Raw genomic sequence first — 25669 nt, 5'->3', positions numbered from 1 at the left:
TCGATCGGTGAGCGACTATACCACCTGAAACAAGTTACACTGTGTGTCAATGAGTATGCCCTTCAGTTTCGCACACTCGCTGCTGCGAGTGGATGGAACGAACAATCCCTGATGACGACCTACCGACAGGGTCTGGATCCTCGGGTGCGGCTGCATCTCGCTGCATACGAGGATACCATCGGGCTTGAACGATTCATCCAACTCTCCATCCGCTTCGCCACTCGTATGCAGTCGTGTATCGAAGAACACCAGGGCCAACCGTCATTTTCTCCTTTCCTCCGTCGGCCAGATGATGTCAGTCCTCCAGAACCAGCCCACGAGGCAATGCAGCTGGAGAATTCCCGGCTGACAGCGTCTGAGCGGCAGAGGCGGCTGACCCAGAGTCTGTGTCTGTACTGTGGTCTACCTGGGCATTACATCTCCGAATGCCCAGTCTGCCCCCCACGTCCCATGATGAGTGCTATCATTCCCTCTCTTCACAAAATGCAACCACTCACCACTACTGTAAACCATATGCTGCCGGTATCTCTCTTACAGTTACTGCCCTCCTCGACTCTGGGTCAGCCGGCAACTTCATCTCGGGCTCCCTCTGCCGCCAGCTCAAGCTCCGCACGTCTGCGACTCCGACCATCTATCAGATCCAGTCAACAACCGGGAAACCCCTCAGACGGAGGCAGGTCAGTCGATCCTTGGGCCCCATTGCCGTACAAGTGGGAATCCTCCATGTGGAGCGGTTACATCTGCTGGTTCTGGAGGAATCCACCGCTGACATCATTCTAGGGCGCCCATGGTTAGAGCAGCACAATCCAGTCCTCTCCTGGAAGACAGGAGAGGTCCTGAAGTGGGGCGACAGCTGTTTCCCGGACTGCTTCCCGTCTCCACCGGTACGTCCCTCTCCTCGTCTTCAAGATCTCCCTGTCTGCGCTATGTCCATCGAGAGTCCGGTAGAGAGACGTTCGGTGGATGTTCCATCCTGCTACGCCCCCTTCAGCGACGTCTTCTGTCCCCAACGGGCTTCCAAGCTGCCTCCCCATCGGCCATGGGACTGTGCCATCGCTCTGCTGCCCGGTGAACCAGTGCCCAGAGGAAAGATCTATCCCCTCTCATGTCTGAAGGAGAAGGCCATGGAGGACTACATCAAGGAGGCGCTGGAGCAAGGTTACATCCGTCCATCTACTTCCCCTGCTGCTTCAAGTTTTTTCTTCGTGGCTAAGAAGGACGGAGGCTTGCGGCCATGCATCGACTACCGAGCACTCAATAACATTACCGTGAAGTTCAGGTACCCCCTTCCTCTCGTCCCAGCTGTCCTGGAACATCTCCGTGGTGCCACTGTGTTCACGAAGTTGGACCTCCGCAGCGCGTATAACCTCATCCGGATACGTGAGGGGGACGAGTGGAAGACCACCTTTGTCGCGCCCACCGGTCACTACGAGTATCTAGTGATGCCCTATGGACTCGCCAACGCCCCCTCCGTATTCCAGGATTTCATCCATGAGGTGCTCTGGGAGTGTCTCCACAGGTTCGTTCTGGTCTACATCGATGACATCCTCATCTACTCCCGGAGCCTGGCCGAACATCGCCACCACATTGCAGAGGTCCTCCAAAGCCTGAGGAGCTTCCAACTATACCTCAAGGCCGAGAAATGCTCGTTCCATCAGCCCTCAGTGCAATTCCTCGGCTATAACATCGACCACAGTGGCATCCGGATGGACGAGGGGAAGGTGGAAGCCATCCGGTCCTGGCCAACCCCCTCCACAGTTAAAGAACTCCAAAGATTCCTCGGCTTCGCCAACTTCTACCGTCGTTTCATCCACCTCTACAGTTCCATCGCCAGTCCACTCACCAGTCTCCTACGCAACAAGCCCAAGTCTCTGTCCTGGACCCCATCTGCCACGGAAGCCTTCCAGACCCTTAAGACCGCCTTCACTACCGCTCCCCTCCTCGTCCACCCCGATCCGGAACTGCCCTTCATCGTGGAAGTGGACGCCTCCACCACCGGAGTGGGAGCGGTACTTTCCCAGCAGCAGGGGAACCCCAGTCGCCTCCATCCATGTGCCTTCTTCTCCCGCAAGCTCAACCCGGCGGAAGTGAACTACGACATTGTTAACCGCGAACTCCTCGCCATCAAACTCGCGCTGGAGGAGTGGAGGCACTGGCTTGAGGGCGCCAAACATCCCTTCCTAGTACTCACCGACCACAAAAACCTAGGTTATCTCCGAGAGGCCAAACGGCTGAATCCACGCCAGGCCAGATGGGCTCTCTTCTTCACTCGGTTTCACTTTCAGATCTCCTATCGACCCGGTGCTAAAAATATCAAGGCGGACGCCCTTTCCCGCATCCACAGCCCAGAGGAGAAGACCGAGGAATCCGAGCCCATCGTTCCTACCCAGCTGTTCGTCAGTCCCATCCCCTGGTCAGAAGAGACCCTGCCCTCAGCCAATGCTTCCACCGACGTTCCGCCGGGTTGTCCCCCAGGCTTGCAGTTCATTCCTCAACCACGTTTTCCTCTGATCCACTCCTCCCACACATCGCTGGGCACTGGTCACCCTGGGGTCAATGAAACCCTCTCACTGCTACGACAACGCTTCTGGTGGCCCCAGATGACATCAGATGTCAGAAGGTACGTGCAGGGATGTAGGGAATGTGCCATGTCCAAAAGTCCACGCCACCTACCTGCTGGAAAACTTCCTCCTCTGCCCGTTCCCAACCTCCCTTGGTCACACCTAGGAGTGGACTTCATCACGGATCTCTCTGTTTCCAACCACTGTACCTGTGTCCTCGTAGTAGCAGACCGTTTCTCCAATTCCTGCCGCCTTCTTCCACTACGAGGACTACCCACTGCCCTAGAGACTGCTGAATCTATGTTCAACCACGTCTTCCGCTACTATGGGATACCCGAAGACATAGTATCGGACAGGGGACCCCAGTTCATATCTAAGGTATGGAAGGCCTTCTTCTCCCTCCTTGGTGTGACCGTCAGCCTCTCGTCGGTATACCACCCCCAAACGAACGGGCAAACGGAGCGCAAGATCCAGGAGATTGGCCATTTCCTCCGTACCTTCTGTCATGGCCACCAGGACTCCTGGAGCCAGTACCTAGGATGGGCCGAGTACGCACAGAACTCCCTGCGTCAGCCTACCACCGGCCTCACCCCGTTCCAGTGCGTGCTTGGCTACCAACCTCCCCTCTTCCTGTGGTCAGGGGAACCCTCCGATGTCCCTGCAGTCGACTACTGGTTCCGGGAGAGTGAGAGGGTCTGGGACTCAGCCCATCATCAACTTCAGCAGGCCCTTCGCAGACGCAGGATGACAGCCGACCTTCGCCGCTCAGAGGCCCCCACGTTCCAGGTTGGGCAGAAGGTCTGACTGTCGACCCGGGACATCAGACTGCGTCTGCAATGCAAGAAGTTGAGTCCCAGATTCGTTGGCCCCTTCACCATCTTGCAGCAGATCAACCCCGTCACGTATAAACTCCAACTCCCACCTCAGTATCGGATTCACCCCACGTTCCATGTGTCACTTCTGAAAGCTCATCACCCTTCTTTTTCTGTTTCCCCAGAGCCTGGCGTTACCCCGGAGCCCACTCCTCCGCTTCTTCTACAAGACCTAGGGCATACCAGGTCTAGGAAATCTTGGACTCCCAGCGTCGTGGTGGTCAGCTCCAGTACCTCGTGGACTGGGAAGGGTACGGCCCAGAGGAGCGATCTTGGGTACCCGGACACAACATCCTAGACCAAAAACCGGCTTGAAACCTTCCACTCTTCTCGTTCTGACAGACCGGCACCTCGGGGTCGAGGTCGACCACCACGGCGTCGGTGTCCTCGGCCCTCAGGAGATGGCCGTGGAGGGGGGGGGGTAGTGTTACAAGCACGCCAGGCTCCACCCTCTCCCAGACACAACGTTCACAATCACCTGAGTATTAATCACACACACCTGCACGTCATCAGCACTGCAATCACCTCCACCACTTAAGCCCCACTCTCACAGTCAGTTTTTGTTCGGTATCGTTAGTACACGCTCACGCTTATGCTTGCTACGGACTCACCTGTATTACCAACCTGTTCTCCTTGTCTCCTGAGTGTCTCCTCGTCCTGTCTCCTGGTTCCGTGTCTCCATCGCTCCATCCCTCCATCGACCTGCTCACCTTGTCTCCTGCAACCGGACGTATAGTATCACCATTGACATTCTACTGGATTACCCTGCCGTTACCTACTCCATCTGCTCATTACCTGGTCCTGTCAAAAAACTCTGTTAACCCCTGTCATCAGTTCTCCGTGTCACCTCTGTTTGTAACACACGTTTTGATTGTCATTTTTGTTGCTCACAAAACACGAGTCCCTTTAATGTCAGATCTAAGCTACGAGCTCTTATATCCTTGATTGCTTTAATTGATACCATAACTCAGAAAGTTTGTCCTTTGTGGCCAGAGGGATAAACTTCCCGGAAATTGGGTAGGAGACCTTGTGAAAGTTGATAAGGATTGTACTGCTCGTTCGTTAAACAGAACGGATGAGAGGAATTCCGTATCAACTCCTTAGAGGTTATTCTGTGATTATTTAATATAAATATTTATATATCCGTAGTTAAGTGCAATAAATTGTTGTTAACCATATATATATGCATAAATACCTAGGTTAGGTTTTCCCCTTCTTGGGTGATTTTGGAGATTTATGATATGAATATAACCTGTTATGATTAATCATAAATACCGAAATATTAATACCCATAATTCCCTATTGTTTAATTTAATAATATATGTAACCCTAAAACGCTACACATTATAAATATAATCTGTTATGAATACACCCAACATGGTATAAAGAATACAGATAAATCATACATCCTCGCGATTGTGTGATTATTGTCTTCAAACATGTATAACATCTGCATGTTATAGCGTTCTCAGGAAGCTTTGTTTATGTTAGAGTTCCTGCAATGTCACGTGGTATATATATCTTCTTCGTCTGTATCATATATGAACTACATGTGCACGGCGCACTGCCAGTATGAACTGAAAACACAACACATCAGAGTATCCAACGCTCATAATGATTACATCTGCGCATTTTGGGTAAAGACTGAATAAATAATACTTCTTTGTATAGAAATTTGACACACACATATGAGAATCTATCAATATTTCTCCTCATCTGCACACTTTTGAACTAAAAGCCCTGAGGGATCTTGTTTTGTCGCGAGTCTTCATGATGATGAATGAGAGCAGCTGACGCTCATATTACAATCAAAAGGTACTGATGCCAGTTTTCATATTCATAACTCCTGACACATATTAACAAATTGCGGTCACTATAAGACTTTGAGAATAAAACAGAGTTAAAAAATGGAAGCTTGAGTCTTAGATCTTTTTAATGATGTATAGTTTGTCAAGATAATTACTTACATCGGACAGTAATTTTGAGCTAATTTAAACAAAGAAAGCTTCAGTGTTTCCTCGTGCAGGTTTTTGCGTTTAATATTCACAGATGCTAACAGAATAAACTTAGCCTACCACAATCAGCTGCTGAATCCATTGCTCTGAACAGAACAGCTTTCCATGAGGAGAATTATTCCTCAATGCGTGTCGTCGGAGTACAAAGTAGCTGAAGTGTAGCGCTTCACTTGAAGTGTTTGTTTGTGTTGATGTGTGGGCGTTGACGCATGGTATTTTAATCTCAATAGAACTCATGCTCAGTGGGTGTGGTCGCATTACCGGATAATGAAGTGGCTTGTGAATGACTGACATCTCTCTATTTTCAAACAGATTACATAAACACAGAATATTTGTTTTCGATTTGATTGACATTATTTAAAACCTGACATTTTAACATTTCTTTATACATATGTCTCATGTTTGTGTGATAAGATTTCACTAAGCTACAGGTCATTTTCTGAAGACAATCAGATTAGACCTCATTTACAGAGAGGCTGCAGATCGCGCATCATGTTTGTTTTCTTTATTTTGCAAAAAGTACAACAATTAGTTTTTATTGTGACTGTACACAAAAAAAACTGAAACTTAACAGATTATAATGATGTATAACACTTAACTGAATGATAAAAAAAAACGACAGAGTTATTTTAGTCTCTTTGGCACTGATAAGAAAAAAAGCGAGTCGATCGCGCCGGCGCGACCACCAACTCAAGGGGGTTAATCCTGAGTCAATGACCTGAGCAGACATATGTACATTGCCTGAGACATCTGTCAGACACACTGTTAATTCATTATTTATTTATACTGTGAGCAACCTATCCAGCAAATGCCAAAGGACACATAATAATAGAGGAAAACTCTATTAGAGAAAAACTATCTAACCTAATAGTAATAATGTAGTAGGCTATACTGTAGTATAATAGTGTACTAATATATAGCCCTAACACATATGAACCACAATAATGACAACTTCTACTACTCCTGACACTTCTCTGAAACGCCACAACAACCACAAGGTGGCGTGAGTTTCGAACCCGAAGCGTCACTCAGACCGAACCGATGACGTATTGTACACAAACCGAGGCCTCGTTTGTCATTGGTCACTTGATTTCTCCGTTAACAACCTCAAATAGGGGCTTCATCTGGCACACCCATTTATTCTCGACACAAGCTCTGATGCCTCGGTTCAAATGTCACATCACTACCTGCAACCAGCCATGACAGATGACCGGACTTCAAAGTGCAGATGCAGTGAGGTTTTCTGCAGTGGCTCATAAGGGCCATGATTTTTTTACCTACACGGAGGAGTTTTGCGATCTTGCCATCACCAGCTCCTTTGATGACGAGACCCAGAAGTCTTTGTTCTGGATCGGGCTAAATTTAACCATCTGACTGACCTTCCAGACACCTCTGGACTTAACTGGAGGAAGGTCGCCATTAGGTGTCTGGAGAGCGTCTTGCCCCATTCCAGGGGCCAGTTGCATAAACTAAGCCATTATGTTAAGACAGTGTCTTAAGATCTAGTCTGAGCCACTAGCAGTTAGGCAAGTGGCATTCAGTCTTACTTTTCGTATCAAATTAGGCCAGTCTATGTTTTTATGTAACTGATTTAAAAAAATGATGGACAGTCTTAAAGTAAAAAAATGTATGTCTAACTTGTAAGACTAGTCTTAACGGTTTATGCAACCGGCCCCTGAGCACAGCCAGAACAAGTCAACTTTCAAGTCAAGTCAACTTTATTTATATAGCGTTTTTAACAATGCAAATTGTTTCAAAGCAGCTTCACAGTGTTAAACAGGAAAATAATGCAACAGAATTTTATTCAGCCGTTTAGCCGTTCTGGAGAAAACGGTGATGTCATTAGCTCATTTCAATTATCATACAGTGACAATGTGGGCATTAGAACAGTAATTAGATCAGTAATTTAGTTTATATGGTTAATTTAGTTTAATAATTAGATTTATTTGGATATTTAGTTGAAAAATTTAGTGTCCCCGACTGAGCAAGCCAAGCCAGAGGCGACAGTGGCAAGGAAACCAAAACCCCATCAGGTGACCTAATGGAGAAAAATAAATCTTGGGAGAAACCAGGCTCAGTCGGGGTGCCAGTTCTCCTCTGGCCAATTAACAAACAGCGTCTGATTATTCTTCTGGCAACTTTACAGGTCAGAGGTCATAATAGATCGGAATATTCGAAAGATCGACGGCAGCACGCCGGAGACGGGTTTCAAGACCCTGAATCACCACCATTGGCCGCAGAGAATTCATGTGAGACAAAGAGGGACCACCCACCGCAATGAGTGAGCCAGAGGAGAAGAGGACAGCGCTTACTATTGCCCTGGAAGAGGAGCCCCACAGTCTGACCAGGGGTGTGAGCCCACAACATCAGTGGATGAGGGAGTAGTGAATGTGGACAAAGAGGACTGGCTGATTGAATGTAAAACAGAGGTATTGACTCCGGCTCCGCCTCCGGGCCTCGGATAACTTTGCTCCATCTCGGCCCATCGACCTGTCGGTTTTGCCTTGGCTCCTCTCATTTTTGGCTCCACCAGAGACCATCGGCCTTGAGTCTTCACCGGGTTTCCTTCATCCCAGCGACTCCCACTTGGTCAGTTGTCACTCTACTTCTGCCATGGACTTACGGGCCATCCGCTGTGCTCCGTCCCTCCACCTCTACAGCTGCAGCAGGCTCCTCGCTCACTCGACTCTGCCATGGGCTGTCGTCACTGCTGGGCTCTGGGTCTGCACCATCTGGCTTTTTTCATCATCGTCACCAGGGAATAGTCGTCATTCACTTGTTACAATTCCTCTGTCACTGCCTCCTGTCCCCATCCTTTCGCCACATCCTCGTCAACCTCCAAAACCCCCTCCATCCCGCCCTCTGCTCTTTATTAGTTAAGACGCTTGGCCACGTCTTGCCGGAGGGGGGTGTAATGTCACAGTTATGTTCAGTTTGTCTTAGTTATCATGGACTTTTAGTATCCTGTTTTCCTGTGTTCATTTTCTGACTACTCCTTGGTTACTATGGTTTCTGTCATTATGTGTTTGTTGGTTTCAGCTGTGTTTGATTAATTACCTTGTTTCGTCAGTCAATTTAAGTTGGATCCTTGCCTGCACTCATTGTCCGGTCACGCCTACGTTTAGTGTGTGTTGCTCCTGCCTGTTTGCCTGTTTTGTGGAATATTATTAATAAACTTGGTGTTGGAACTTTATTCATTGTCTTCGTCTGTTTACCTGCAACCACACATAACAATGTTCCTCTTACCACTTAAAATTTAACTCGTTTTCATTTATTTTCATATTTAATTTAGTGATTTAAACTTGTGCTTTATATAAAAGCATTATTTTTGTTTTTAGATTGTTGTTAGAAGTTAAAGTGATTTTAACATTTTTGTACATAATAGCACAACTTACAGGGTTACATTCACTTTATTTATTTATTTTTTATAGCCTTCAATATTAAAGGGTTAGTTCACCCAAAAATGAAATTTCTTCCATTAATGACTCACCCCAATGTTGTTCCAAACCCGTAAGACCTCCGTTGATCCTCGGAACACAGTTTAAGATATTTTAGATTTAGTCCGAGGGCTTTCAGTCCTGTGAATGTAAGTCTGTGCACACTTTGCTGTCCACGTCCAGAAAGGTAATGAAAACATCATCAAAGTAGTCCATATGTGACATCATTTGGTTAGTTAGACTCTTTTGAAGCGTCGACAATACATTTTGGTCCAAAAATAACAAAAACTAAGACTTTATGAAGCATTGTCTTCTCTTACGGTTATCTTCCGCGTTCACAAGGCCACAGTGATGCTGCAGACGTAAGACGCTGTGACGTGTTATCTGGTGCGACAGAGCTTTTTTTGTAGTCTGAGGGAGACTCAGTACCATAGATATCCATAATAAAGGCTAGATGTCTTACGGCGGAGTCTCTAACGTCATCACCGGCGTCCATCTTGTCACAGACAGGGCTCTGTGGTACCTGATGATCTGCATGAACACAAATACTCTTATCTCACTGAAATCTTGACAGATTTACAAATGATTTGGTTTCTAACAAACATTATTTACGTGCCTATAATTATGGATGCTTGAACAAATTATGAATAATTTTTCACAAGTATGCAGTGTCATAACTACATCTCTGACGTTTATAACAAACCAAACCGTTTAAAAATCAGTAGAAAATTGAGCAAGTTATGGTTATTTAAAAAGTGCAAGCACCATGAAAACAATGTTACGAGTGAGCGAGCTGCCTGTGACAAGATGGCAGCCAGATGCGGACGTCGACCTCCATTGGCCAGCAGCGCGCACGAGACACCTAGCCTTTATTATGGATATCTATGCTCAGTACAGCGTGCGTCTCCCTCAGACTACAAACGAAGCTCTGTCGCACCAGATAACACATCACAGCGTCTTACGTCTGCAGCGTCACTGTGGCCTCGTGAACGCGGATTCCAAGATAACCGGAAGAGAAAGTGAGATGGTGGTCCAGTGGGTTAAACCATGGAACTGATACGCAGAAGGTTGCTGGTTCGTTCCCAGCGATCACCACCAGTGTGTCCTTGAGCAAGGCACTTTACTCCATGTTGCTCCAGGGTCCCTGTACGAAGGGTCCCTGGGTCCCTGTACGAAGGGCACTGTAAGTCGCTTTGGATAAAAGCGTCTGCCAAATGCATAAATGTAAATGTAAATGTAAGAGAAGACAATGCTTCATAAAGTCTTAGTTTTTGTTATTTTTGGACCAAAATGTATTGTAGACGCTTCAAAAGAGTCTAACTAACCAAATGATGTCACATATGGACTACTTTGATGATGTTTTCATTACCTTTCTGGACGTGGACAGCAAAGTGTGCACAGACTTACATTCAAAGGACTGAAAGCCCTTTGAGGTTACCATGAGGTTATTGTTCCTGCATAATAGAAGGATTGCCCAATTTTATTTTTACACTGGCCCTGGTAGACCACTGGGCATCTAATGTGTCACACTTACAGATTCAAACACAGAAATTTACATAAGAAAATCAAATAGGAATCAAGTGTATTATGTGCTGTCTTTTGAATTTGCTTTTTATGGAGGGTAGAGGGTAGTAAAAAGGCAGTCCTTGTATAACCCACATGTTCCACTTCAGAATACCATTGGTACTCTGCAAATACATAGTTTGAATTAAAGACTCTGTTGTTTTTTCCATTTAATGTGATTCTGGAACTATTTCATACTGCATGCGTTTGTGATGCCACTTACACGTGTATTCAAGAAAGTGGTTGGGCCCATTTGAAAAGCATTTGTGTGGCTGGCCTGTGTCTGCACCTCTAACTGGAGGTCCGGTAAAACAGAACTGGTGGTAAAAGCTAATGTAATAAACCAAACCCTTTGGAATGTCATTCAATTCTACTGAAAGACTCCTCCAAGCACTTGGAAATTGTGGTTAAGGGGAACATTTACTAACCATCCCACAAGCTAAGGCCCACAAATCTTTTTCATAATTTAACATTTTAAAAGTTTCGCCACTGAGTCAGACAACCAGTGTAATACCTTACAAACAAAACAAAAAAAAACACTCACCGGGGTCTCCATTGCGTCCTCTTCTTCCCCTTTTGCCCGGTGGACCTGGAGCAGGTGAGAAAACATTATTTAAATGTTAATACCATCAACATCGAATGATACATTAAAAATGCACAATGCTATTAATGCACAATTGCACATAATGCTTTTAAATGTGTAGTAAGTGATTTTTGAGAAACACTGTTTATATTAGTTTCATTAGTTTAAAGGGGGCATGTGATGCTTTTTAATTTTTTCTTTTTTCCATCAGTATGTAATGCACCCTTCGGGCACGGTCTAGTAGCTCTTACACAATTATATATTACAAAAAAGGTTGTAATATGTAGACCTATCTGCATTCGCTTGCCGTGCTCCATTTAATCAATGTTGTTTGATTTTATTCAAATTGAGGATTTTGACACTTTTCAGGGTGAAGCAGTCATAAAATATGACGACAGACATATAAAGCTTCACTCTAAAACCTCAATAGAAGCTTTGAATGTAAATATGACATGACAAAAATGACATTCGGTGCAGTCTTGTACAAACGGTCAGAATGACCGCTATGGCCATTCTAGTAGTTATAGAATTCCGGTAGTTCTAGTGTTAGAATTCTTTCTGCCTAATGCTTTCAGTTCTGTGATTGGTGGTCCAGCTATGAAATTACAGAATGCCAAGCAATAGCAAATCAATGAGAGACTAATTTCAAATGACAGCAAAATGTACCAATCATATTGTAACTCTAAATGGGTGAGGCTTGTTATCACTAAGTTTATGACAAGTTCAGCCCACTGTGGGGAACACGGTCAGGAAAAAAAAGTCTGATAAAATAGCTAGCGCTATTCGCTGGATAACGCAAATAATGTTAATGAGGAGGACTTGGTTGCTTATTTCTTATCCACACCGTTTTCAAGATTTTTTAAAGAAAAGCTGTACAGTGGGCAGAGTATTTGATACACATTTTGCAGGTTTGCCCACTTACAAATCATGTAGAAGTCTGTAATTTTTATCATAGGTACTCTTCAACTGTGAGTGATGGAATCTAAAACAAAAATCCAGAAAATCACATTGTATGATTTTTAAGTAATTAATTTGCATTTTATTGCATAACATTAGCATTTGATACATCAGAAAAGCAGAACTTAATATTTGGTACAGAAACCTTTGTTTGCAATTACAGAGATAATACGTTTCCTGTAGTTCTTGACCAGGTTTGCACACACTGCAGCAGGGATCTTGGCCCACTCCTCCATACAGACCTTCTCTAGATCCTTCAGGTTTCGGGACTGTCGCTGGGCAATACGGACTTTCAGCTCCCTCCAAAGATTTTCTATTGGGTTCAGGTCTGGAGACCAGGACCTTGAGATGCTTCTTACGGAGCCAATCCTTAGTTGCCCTGGCTGTGTGTTTCGGGTCGTTGTCATGCTGAGGGAAGGAGGTTGTTGGCCAAGATCTCTCGATACATGGCCCCATCCATCCATTCCTCAATATGGTCGTCCTGTCCCCTTTGCAGAAAAGCATCCCCAAAGAATTATGTTTCCACCTCCATGCTTCACGGTTGGTATGGTGTTCTTGGGGTTGTACTTATCCTTCTTCTTCCTCCAAACACGGCGAGTGGAGTTTAGACCAAAAAGCTCTTTTTTGTCTCATAAGACCACATGACCTTCTCCCATTCCTCAACTGGATCATCCAGATGGTCATTGGCAAACTTCAGACGGGACTGGACATGTGCTGGCTTGAGCAGGGGGACTTTGGGTGCGCTGCAGGATTTTAATCCATGACGGCGTAGTGTGTTACTAATGGTTTTCTTTGAGACTGTGCTCCCAACTCTCTTCAGGGCATTGACCAGGTCCTGCCGTGTAGTTCTGGGCTGATCCCTCACCTTCCTAATGATCATTGATGCCCCACGAGGTGAGATCTTGCATGGTGCCCCAGACCAAGGGAGATTGACCGTCATCTTGAACTTCTTCCATTTTCTAATAATTGTGCCAACAGTTGTTGCCTTCTCACCAAGCTGCTTGCCTATTCTCCTGTAGCCCATCACAGCCTTGTGCAGGTCTACAATTTTATCCCTGATGTCCTTACACAGCTCTCTGGTCTTGGCCATTGCGGTGAGGTTGGAGTCTGTTTGATTGAGTGTGTGGACAGGTGTCTTTTATTCAGGTAACAAATTCAAACAGGTGCAGTTAATACAGGTAATGAGTGGAGAACAGAAGGGCTTCTTAAAGAGCCGGAATTCCTACTGGTTGGTAGGTGATCAAATACTTCATGCAGTAAAATGCAAATTAATTATTTAAAAATCATACAATGTGATTTTCTGGGTTTTTATTTTAGATTCTGTCTCTCGCAGTTGAAGTGTTCCTATGATAAAAAAATTACAGAACTCTACATGCTTTGTAAGTAGGAAAACCTGCAAAATCAGGAGTGTATCAAATACTTGTTCTACCCACTTTAGTTATCGGCAATGGAAGACCAACACCCGAGCTTAATTTGGTTCCGAAAGTCAAAGCTTTTGAAAACATTTCAATTCCAACAATTATAAGCGATAACCCTGGATGACAACATCAACCAAGAAGCGCTTTACTGCTGGAATTGTTTGCTGTTTGTGTACGTTTTTATATATACACATGGAGACGCGTTTAGCTGTATAAGTACAAATGTTGTACCGTATCAGCGTTTCGTCCACACAGATCCGGCATTTTGGGACCATGAAACTGATATTTTTTTAAACCGGGTCCCAGAGTGGATAAATCTGAAAACAACATCCTTGCATTTCCGTGTGTACAGCCAATCCGTATATTTTGTAAAACGGTGATGTCATCACACCACGTTACGCACGGGAATGACTAGAAAGGGATACAACTACGGGCACTGGGCATGCGCACATCAATATTGCATCATTTAATTACTGTATTTGCATTTTTGTAAGGGTAGGTTTAGGCATTAATAAAACACAATCTGGTAAGTAGCAAATGTATTTATTGTTATTTTACTTCCGACCGTTGCTGTACCCCTTCTAGCCACAACTCTTCTTCTCAGTTTTTAGTGTATTTCTGTGGCAGAATTACAGCACGACATACTGGCCTGGCATGTATACTACATCGTTTTGAGTCGGTTTCAGTGCTCTCGTGTGAATGTAGATATTTCTTGAAACAAGGAAAAAAAAAGATTGGATAGGGAAAGCTCTGGCTTCGTGTGGACGGGGCCTTAGTAGCTAACTGAACCAACAATCTGATCTTTTGCAGAAGATGCTAGGGGGAAACTGAAGTTTCAAATTAAGTTCCACACAAAGAGAAGTCCCACACATGTAGTGGTTAAACCACACTGCTTTAATTCGGTGCACATCCAAGACCCCTATCAAAACTTTTCTGTACGAATATGTGTACTGTTACATCCCTAGAGAAGAGATGTTGCAAGGGGGAGGGCAATTTTGATGAATGAATATGATGGTATATGAATAAAAATAAAAAACATTTGCACAGATAAATCATTTTCTAATAAAGACTGTAATATTCAGTTTCCAAAATAAGAATTGTCCATTTTGATTTCATGCCCATGATGTACACATTTTTGCTGCAACTCTAGATTTTATCTATATAAACATTTGAGAAAACTAGCAATTTTGCTTGAGGCAGGGCCCCTCATATAAGCGAGAGAACAATGACATCTGAAACCACCGCAAACATGAAGCACAGCATAGCCGGCTTATCTTGCTTACAGAGTCTGCTGTGGTCCAACTGGAAGCAGAGTTGTCTCCACCGGCGAAGGTCAATGATGAGCTAATCAATAATAACGAGCCAAGCTGTTGCCTCACAGTTGAAAGGAAACAGGTGAGACAATTACCTCTATTGGGAAACTCAACTCTGAATAGACTCCTTGCTTGTGAAATTTGGTTGGGTATTCAGATTGTTACAGCACTCTCACTGAATTTACTGCTCTATATTTAGGCCTACTACATTTAAATTCACATTTCTGATTCTTTTGAACATATCTCATATGGACACAAACATATTTTTTCCACTATGTTGAAATCATAGTATATCAACAAACACTCATGAATAAAGTCCTTGTTTAAATGTCTTACATCTTGGCTGATAGACAACTATTGAGACAGATAGCCAAACAGACATAATAGCATCAGCTTCTCTTATGACCCTCCGAATGAGTCTTCTTGTATTTATAAATGTAACAGCTGCAGAGTATTCCTCTGTGAACAGTGAAAGTTTAGTGTACATTTGTATATGTCTGGGTATATCAGTGCAGTCTGCTACCACAATGTCTGTGAAAAGTGACTATAGAAATAGTTGCATGAATGTTTTAGAGAATTCCAATATTGGAATGCCAAAATGGGACTGAAAAAGTGATGCCTGTTTGGTTAAATCTGCATTTAAAGCAACTCTGTCATGCAATGTAAGGTATCCATACTTTTTAAGATTAGGCCAATGGGTGAAGGACCTAAACTGACCTGTCAGCTGTCAGCACACGTCAACTGCTTCCAATGAACAGATCTGAGAACTACAAACTAAACTGTAAACAATGCTTTCATAATAACCCTGGACGCCTTCCAGTTCAGCAAGACATCAAGAGTACAAGTCTTTATTGCATATCCTCGCATTAGCATCAGTGTGACCTTGTAATTAATTCAAGTTCATACATTAGCCCTTTGATGTAAAATTTAGGGCTGTAATTATTTATCATGGTATATATTTACTTCAACTCAGATACAAGCTCTGAGCCTCAGTGCCTTGCTTACTTTTGCTAATATAACTCAAACACAACGTTATATCATTGATATTCTGTTGATATATAGTAAGACGACTAAATCATGATACCATCTGTAAGAGAATGAAGCAATTTTGACATTCATGTTCAAATTAAAATTCATTGACCCTAATGATTAGTGCTGCGTTTTATAGTTTAGATGAATGAGTATAAACTTTAGCTGATTTAATAGTTGATGTCTACACTGATTAGAGTGCTACAATATTTTTTTTGGCTGTAAATTTACAATGTAAAGCACAAACGATCATTCTGACATTTCATAAACTAATGCAATAATATACAGAGGTCTTATGAGTCTCACCCACGTGTAAAGCCGATGGTGTCTTGGACCATTAGTTGTTCTGCCCACTCTTTCCCACTGAAGCTTGCAGTTGAGATTCTTGTGAATGCTGAAAGGCAATAGTGTCTGAGGTACTTCAAGGTTTGTGAGTGGAAACAAAAATATAATGTCATTACTGCATCTCAGCCTGAATCCATTGACAGACAGCCAGCTCTCCGTTTATTTTCTTTCCTAAAAAGAAAGCCCTTTAAGGATTCTAGGTGGCCGAGAGAAAAAAAACAGGTAGAGAATAAAAGACGCATGTTAACTGCAAAAAGACTTTAAAGAGTTTCTGGTGGTTTCACACTTAATTATTTGCCTTAATTCGTAGTCTTCAGTGTCACCATTTTGGTAGGGAATCCTGAAACATGAGTCGCACTTAAAGGTCCCATGGCATGGATTTTTTTATTATATTATAATGTTTCCTGAGGTGTACCTATATTGTTAGTATGGTTATAACGTAAAAAAATGTCATAATTTAGAAATAAAAAGCATTTTCTATACTGATATTAGCTCTCTCTCTGGCTTGAATGCTCTGTTTCAAGGGGCGTGTCTGCTGTGAGACTTCAGTGAAAACGCCCACTGTTGTGATTGGCTGACATCTTTGCATTTGAAATGAGTATTAGATTATGTGGCGGAGGGGGCGTGGTATAGCGAGATCTCCACGCACCGCCAGAGAGAGAGAGAGAGAGAGAGAGAGAGAGAGAGAGAGAGAGAGAGAGAGACGGGGCTGCATGTGGACCAGAGAGACACAGAGCTGGATAAAGATTGCTGAGAAAGTTTTATTGTACCGAGTTGTTGAGAGGGCGAGTTTATTTTGCTTGTATCTGAGAGTACTGAATAAACACGAGTCCCAGTCACGCGACCTGCCGTCTTCCTCCTTATTCTACGAACTTTGTAGGAACCCCTCTAAACACCCTAAACTACGTTTTTTTTACCATCACAGCCGTCGAGATGAACGAATCGTCAAAGTGTTGATTATGACATTATTTTATGATCTATTCCTATCAAATGAAAAGCTGCAGTGATGAGCATTGAGTACACAGACAGTCTGTTGATCGCGTCATTGCAGCGCGTTCTCTCACAAAATACTTTCACCATAACTAACAGCAAACACGACGTCATGAATACACTAAGAGCTTTGTGCAGCATAACAGCGTCATTCATTATAACAGCAGTTTGGGAAAGTGTGGAGATACACTCTGTGTGATTGACAGATCCGAACATTAAAGAGAATGTTCTTTGATCGCTCTCTAGTTTAATCATTTAAATAACAGATTTGATTCATGCTACTAACAGAAACGATGTGAATTTGATCGTTTAGTCACTGGCTTGATTCACTGATGCATAAACAACAGTATTAAACAATTTCAAAAGAAAGTCTGCGTGAACTTGAATATTTAGCTACACATCTGAAATCACTGATCACAGGCATTAATGAACACTGTTACGCACTGTTTGTTACTCACTGTCGAATCCATATGGTAAAAGTCTGTTTGTAAAGCATGTGCTGACATCGCGACTGATAAACTGAATCCATTTTCTCCAAATTCTCTGGGCGGGCAAAGTAGAGGAAGGGGAGGTAACCTTTCCTGGTATAACTACATAAAAGGCAAGATTCCAGATCGGCTCGTCTGAGCTCTCATTTTCTCAAAGGCAGAGAAAGACAGAACTCGGTTTACACCTATCAAAATTTCTAGCCACTTGGGGACCATATACAGGCTAGGGGAACTCATATTAATGTTATAAACCTCATAAAATGAAATTTTCATGCCATGGGACCTTTAATAAGAATCACAGGCTAAAGTGTCAAAAGTTTTTTGGGTAGATGGGCAGAGGTAACACTGCATACCAGTACCAGTTCAAGACAACAGCAAGGGGGTGAGGGAGTCATGGTATGAGCTGCTGCTAAAAATGAGCAAGACAGAACTTTCAGGGTAGGAGATGTACTTAAAATCAACCTCCAAAATTTACTGCCAGATTCAGGAAGGTGAATTCAAATCAGTCTTCATGCATTTCATGTATTTCCGCTTCTGATTCTTCTGAAATGGGATCATGCTTCAGGATTCTTTACCTTAGCAAAGGCTCTGAGAACCTGACACCTTGTACTTCTGTAGACTCCAGGTAGGTTGCTGTTCTGGAAAATGGTGGCACTGGAGACTAAGGGCCCTATTTTAACGATCTGAAACGCAAGTGTCAAAGCGCGAAGCGCAAGTAACTTTGTGGGCGGGTCTCGGTGCTGTTGCTCTTTTCCCGGCGGGATAAATGGCTCTTGCGCCCGGCGCAAATCTAAAATGGGTTGGTCTGAAGTAGCTTCATTATTCATAGGTGTGGTTTGGGCGTAACGTGAATAAACCAATCCGAGCGTCATCCAACATTCCCTTTAAAAGCAGGTGCGCAAGTTCCATTATGGATTGCTATTATTATGGCGTATTTACCAGGCGCACGCCAGGAGCGGTTCACAGCCGAGGAGACTGATGTTTTTGTAAGAGCAGTGAAAGACAGAGAAGTGAAGTTGTAATGTTGTACATTATGGTAAAGATGATTTCACAGTCTTTTTTTTTTTCAGTCTTTCAGTTTTTTCAGTTTTTCAGTCGATTTTTTTCCCTGGTTCTTGACGGACAAACCAATTTGTCAGATGTCCTTATATACATATATGTCTTGCCACTATTGGGCAAACAGGTCTTATCCTTAATTATTACAATTAGCCTGAATCATTTGTAAGCTAGATTTATGCCTATTTTTTCAAATCTTCGTGGCACACCACAATGATTTCCGTCATCTCATGTGTTAATATTTTTTTAGTGTAACAATTTATGATTTGCAAAAATAACTGTTGCATCTGTGTAGATTACATGAGCAAAGTGTATGCGCGTTGTGCACGCTATACATTATGGTCAAGCATGCGCCCTTAAAATAGCATAATGAACAACGCGCAACGCGCCACTGACTTTAGACTAGGTTTTTTCTGGTCAGTGGCGCAATTGTTTAATGGAACAGCAAAATAGCACCAGGGATTGTTTGCGCCGGAACACGCCTCCTTTTTTGCGCTGAACCGCCCAGGGAGCGCAAGTTCATTCACTAGTTTAGCGACGTGCTTCTGTGGAGGGAAAAGTGCGCTTTGCGCGGGTGCAAAATAGGAATGACACATGCGTCGGTGTACAAAGTCAATTGCGCTGGGTGCAAGATAGGGCCCTAAGTGTGTGTTCACACTTGGCAGGTTTGGTTAAATTAAAACAAACTCTGGTGCGATTGCTGTTAGTTCAGTTTATTTGAATCTGTGTGAATGCTGCCGTGTGAACTCTGCTGCGCACCATACAAGCAGCCAGAGATCTCTGAAAAAATGGGTCTTGGTCCGCTTTAAAACAAACTCTGGTGTGGTTTGACTGAAATATGAAAGCAACACGGACACGTAAATGAACCAAAATGCTTTAACATCATACCTGTTTTTTCTCATCATAGTCGCAATGTTGCCCATCAGAGCCCATTTTACAAGCTCTTCACGAGTATTCAACTCCATTATATACCATCATATGTAGGCACATACAGTGAGTGCATTTAGCCCAGCACACAGCATTGTTTTGGACATTTGACAAGTTCCATCACAAAATATGTCATAAAAGCCGTTCTTTTTAGTATTTTTTTTATTTTTTATCTTTAGGTTCTGTGTCATTGTGAATTCTAAGTGAACCAGGACTAAATGTATCCTTTTCTTTTTGTTTGACTGGGCCAAAATAACAAAGATAACCAAACTACAAGTGTGAATACACTCTAAAGGGTTCCTGATGGGTTCACACTTAATTCTTCACCTTAACACTCTGAGGTCGGCAAAGATAATTAACTGTAACGTAGTTACAGTAAGTAATTAACTGTAAGAAACGTTGAAATGTCAGGTTCTAAATAATGTAAATCCAATTAGTGCATGTATTTTACATCGTTTTGAGACGTGGTGAGGAATAATCCTGGAATAATTTACCTCAGTAGCAAAGCAGTTTATTTCTAAGAGCAAGGTGGTGAGGTACATTGTGAGGTATGTTTATTCTGTTAGTGTCTGTGAATATTAAAACAAGAAAGACCGTTTAAATATGAATCCTGCATGTATCTGTGTGACGTATTAAACTGCAGATTAACATTTATAAGCTCTATAATATAAGAAATACGCTACACAAAATGTCATAGACATAAGACTGTTAAGACAAGATTTCTGTGGACAGATTATGAAGTGTTTACTGTAAAATAGCCTAGTGTCACATCAATAAAGCTTTTTTTTCGCAAATTTCTGCTCAGATGCTATAAATAGGCTACAGTACCCTAGTCAAACGTTTTGTGTACAATACTTCTTGTAGCCATTAAAACGTATTTTGTTTCCTATTGATGTTTAAATATTGTATCAACATAATCTATGTTGATTATGAAAAGTGCACAGCATGAGTAAGAAAGGGCAGATCATAAGATGCAATATGTAATATGTCGGAAGACATGGAGTGGGTAAGACATGATTTTGACCACTTTTTTAAGTTTAGTTTTTTTAGAAAGCCTTTGTTTAAAGTGAATTTTGTTTTGTATAAATTGTATCTTAATTTTAATCAATGTTTTATCAGCTAATTGCCTGGATTTAATAAATAAGAAGCAAATATAGCAGACAATAGCCTATAGTAGGCGCCGGCATGATCATGCATTGCACAGCGTTTCTCATAAATGGCGTCTCCGAAACTCAAAATGATATTTGAGTATTGTGTGTATCGGATAGTTTACAAAATCAAATGATACAGAACATTTTTCCCACTGAAATGACTGGGAAAAAAGTGTTCCAATCAACCTGAATTCACCCTACACACTTTGAAATCATAATTACATTGCATTATGTTGTTTTAAATCCCAAATATTTTACTTATAACATTCATCATTACCAATTAATCAGTTATATGTATTTATTAAATACTGAATTGTGTTCAATGTCAAAATATTACAGTTTTATTTAGCATGAGACTTCTTTCAAAAACATAAAAAATAGTAATTTAAAATCTTTTGATAATTTAAAATATAGTACGCCTTTGTAATGGCTCTCACTTTATGTTGTTAACTATATTCTAAATAAACTACAAAAAATATATTTACTTTGTAAATTTTGTAAAGATAATTTAATTCTCTTAAATTCAATTTCGTTTACTAAATTTAAATCAATATATTGTTTTATGTGAATGAGAAGGCACAATGATTCTCACATCAGTTTGAAACAAAAACTCTAAGCAACAATACCCTTTAGTCAAAAGTCTTGTGGACACATATCTATTGTGTGTTTTGTGGGCTAATTTAAGTGTTTTAATTTTTTAACTATTCATAAACGTTATTCTCTCAAAAATACAAGCATGTACATATACATGTTGCTAACATATTATGTAAGCCGAGATGTAATGACACTTTTGCCATTAATATTGTTATAAGCAACTGAAAAAAAGCACAAACGTCAGAGCATGTCAAAACTTATAAAGGACCCCAAAAGAGTGCAGTCCTCAAGCGGTTAAACGAGTATTTTGGAGTTATTATCTTTTCTTCTCAACCTGTTTCTTGTGACCCTGCTGCCCCAATGAGCATTTCTTGTCCATTGGTCACACCAGATTATGTATCAAGTATTGCATCCTTCTCATGGGCATTTAATAATGTTTTAATAATTTAATAATGAGTTAAATCTCTTTTTGGAACATCTTACCTGTAAAACAAAGCATGCTTAATAATTATACAAATCTAAATATAAGGTTCTTTCACTTTCAGCCCTTGTAAACAATTATATATCACTTATAAATCATTAGCCTATACATCAATTGTAGTTATTTAGATTGAGATGGTTTGTAATTGGTAAAATGTGCTTTGGAAACAAATATGATCAAAATATCTGTCACGTTTTGACCTTGAGCCCTCAGTTTTCCTCAGTTCCTTGTCATGTATGTTTTTGCGTTTGTAAAACTGTTGCGTTTTTTCTGCCTTTGAATATCCCTAACCCGTCTTTGTTTTGTTGTTAAATAAAATCAGTTTTGCTGCATTTCGATCCAACTTCCATTGCCAGCACACACCATGAAAATATCGACTTTCCTAATAATTATGAATGCACTATAGTATGAAAATACAATATACAGACGTCACATGAGGCTAAATGCTTCAACATTTTAAGAGGAAAATGTTGAATTCTACAGCAGTGGGTAAATTGCAAGGGCATTTATTACATACATGTTTTTTTTTTCTAAAATAGCCTGACAGTGACAGACAGTGATACAAATGTGGACATATCCACATTTCAGCATTTCAATGGCCAAGGCTTGTCCATTTACAGCAGATTTAGTTCAAAAATAACTGTCATATATGACCATAAATATGATTTAATTGACAATAATCAATACTAAAATTAACAAGTTGCACGGTTCAATCAAGTTCTGGCAAAATCCCTGTTCTTGGCTCATTTTGACTGGCTCATTGAATCAGTGAATTGATTACTCAAGAGCAGTTGCAACTGGATCAGTTACTTGTGAATTCAGCAGGTTCACTGGAAAGAATCAACTAGTTCATAAATCGGACATTGCTCTTGTGTCTCAGAGGTGGTGGGGATTTCTTCAGTTCATATTAACAAGGAAAAAAAATTGTGGAATGTAGTGCCATAAGAAGTACCATATTATGCTTTGGAATGTAGTGAAGTAAAAGTTTCCCGAAATAAAAATACTTTAATAAATTATAGATACTTGAAATTGTTTTACTGTCCATCACTGCTCAGTGCTGCTAGAGTAGGTTGAGTGATCAGCGATTTATCAGAAGATGAGAACAAAAGTTGCATAGAATGACAACAGTGCAAACAACAATCGTTCAAGCAAATAAAACCGAGGAAACCAGGGATCCATTCTTCATATGTGGATTACTCAATTAGCTGGATTTCAGTGTTGGCAATGTGACATGATCCAGGATGATTAGGTTCTTTGAAGCTCATTGTGGATTTGCTGTCATAGCAACAGGTCCATAAAATCAAACCTGCTCGGGAGCAAGCTTATTTCATGTAAAAAGGATTAGACTGCATCTTTTTTCAGAAGCTGTTCGGACCAATCAAATTGTCAGGGCGGGCTTTAGATGATGATGGACAGATGATCAACAGTAATGTAAGCATCCACGTCACCAAAGAGTGCTTAGGTTTAATTTGTTCTAATCCTAAATGGAGAACTTGTCTCTCAGAAATGATGATCAGTCCCAGCATATCGATTTTCCAACTTATTCCCACTCTCATACTCTCAATTTGCTTTGTACTGTTGGTATTGACAATGTGCATGCTCAGGGTCATGATTTGGGCATTTCTGATCATAAAATAATTGTCTTCGACTTCTCACTCCCTCTTGTAAAACCAAACACCAAAACTACGATATCTTACCGTAACCTGAGAAGTACTGTTGACAATTTCTCTACTAGTATTGCTGCCTCTGTTCTTCCTTCCTCACTCAACCTCCTGAGTCCCGATGAGATAGTTTCAACCCATAAATAATCTATTTGTAATGTTTTGGATGATCTTGCTCCATTAATAACTAGAACTGTACCATCTACTCACTCCTCTCCTTGGTTCACCCCTGAACTAAGAGTTTTGAAAACAAAATGTAGGCGTTTCGAAAGACTTTACAAAAAATCCCGCCTTCTTGTGCATTCCATGGCTTTATCAGATTCAGTAGTAGAATATAAAGAAGCACTTAACATTGCACGTTCTGACTATCTTTCAACTGCAAACCTAAAGCTCTTTTTTCTGAAATAAACAAACTGGTTAAACCCTCACCCGTAGCTATTACTGGCTCTGTTGATCTATGTGAAAGTTTCCAGTCATTTTTTCTACAAAAAAATTTATAACATTTATCAAACTTTTTCTCCAACTGCCTCTTCCTATTCAACTCCATGTCTGATAGGTCGTCCACTCTACACTTTTTTACTCACAAATACATCTGTGGTTGAACAACTGATTATCAAATCTAATTCTACCACCATTCTATTCACCTGAGGTACTTGAGGTATAGTAGCACAACTGCAGTCACATCTAGAGCAAAACAATCTATTTGAACCGTTGCAATCGGATTTTCGTTCCAATCACAGCACAGAAACAGCACTTTTAAAAGTGCTAAATTATCTCATTCTGGTTTCTGATTCTAGTGCACACAATATCCTGGTTCTTCTTGATCTCAGCGCAACATTTGACACTGTGTGTCACTCCACGCTTCTTTCACGACTATCTGCAATAGGCATCACTGGTGCTGCTCTTCAGTGGTTAACTTCATATTTATCAGATAGACAGCAATATGTTAGGATAGGTAAAGATCGATCCGGTACCGTTCCGCTATGGAATAAGCTGTCCCCGAATCTTCGTACCATACCTACTCTCCAGACATTTAAGTCTCAACCTAAAACTCATCTTTTCTCTATGCTCAGTAAATCATTATTTTTCTCTCTACTTCTCTGTCTTCAAGGGATCTCACACTTTTCATTTTATGTTATATGACTTCTTTATTTTATTTAATGTTCTCTTTGATTCTATAACTTCTTATGTTAATTATCTGTTGTTGCTTGTTGTCTCCATCTGCTTTTTTATTTGTAATAATGAGCAGGCTGGCTGTAATTGTGATTGTCATTTGATTGTACTCTTGTACTACATTGTGAAGCAACCTTGGGTTCTTGAAAGGCGCTATAAAAAAGAAACATATTATTATTATTATTATTATTATTATTATTATTATTATTATTATTACTATTATTATTATTATAATTTGCAGTTATTATGGGATTGGCTTGAAGCAGAGCAAGAGATGCAGATAACTTTGTAAAAATGCTGCATTTCTTGACTGCATTTAATTTAGAGAGATTAAATTAAATATTTGTCTTGCTTTGGATGTTAGATGTCTGTAAGAAAATAATATATTGAGCCTTTTACACAGACCGAGTTTTCTTGTCTGGTTGATTTTTGGCTGCATTTAATTTTGAGGAATTAAATGGTAAATACTTGTCTGATTTTCATGTCTGTATTAATACACTATACTTCAACCTCTTGTCTGGTTGATATTTGGCTGCATTAAATTTTGAGGAATTAAATGGTGAAATTCCTGGGGGGAAATGGATAACGTACTTGGTTACTGATGTAACCTTGTTTCCCTGAGATAAGGGAACGAGTATTGGGTCTTTGCTAGATGCTAGGGGAAAACTCCTTTTCTCCGAAATACTGAAGCCTTTTATGAAATAACACAGTTCTACTAATTGCCGCACCGACACGGCATGATGGCCAGAGGAGAAATGGCGCCCCGACCGAGCCTGGTTTCTCCCAAGGTTTATTTTTCTCCATTATGTCACCTGATGGAGTTTTGGTTCCTTGCCACTGTCACCTTTGGATTGGCTTGCTCAGTTGGGGACACTAAATTTCAAATGAAATTTTCAACTAAATATTCAACTAAATTTTCAACTAAATTACTGATCTGCCTGCATTGTCACTATATGATAATTTAAATGAGCTGGATAACATCGCCGTTTTCTCCAGAGTGGCTGTACAGCTGAATCAAATTCTGTTGCATTATTTTCCTGTCTAACACTGTGAAG

The 25669-nt window shown here is 41.4% G+C and overlaps 1 protein-coding gene across 1 annotated transcript in view; it reads right to left on the bottom strand.

Annotated features, from left to right (window-relative positions):
• The window catches only part of col25a1 (collagen type XXV alpha 1 chain), a gene marked incomplete at its 3' end in the record, with an annotated part of 823527 nt that overhangs the window by 415172 nt on the left and 382686 nt on the right, over positions 1-25669 (bottom strand). Inside the window, exon 3 of the mRNA XM_079803471.1 lies at positions 10993-11037. Within this exon, the coding sequence (XP_079659597.1) occupies positions 10993-11037 (45 nt within the window). The remainder of the gene's footprint in view (positions 1-10992; positions 11038-25669) is intronic.

Source organism: Gobio gobio (assembly GCF_949357685.1).
Source record: "Gobio gobio genome assembly, chromosome: 2".
Lineage (NCBI taxonomy): Eukaryota > Metazoa > Chordata > Actinopteri > Cypriniformes > Gobionidae > Gobio > Gobio gobio.
Note: the sequence above shows the minus strand (reverse complement) of the source record. Positions and strands in the feature narration are given on the sequence as shown.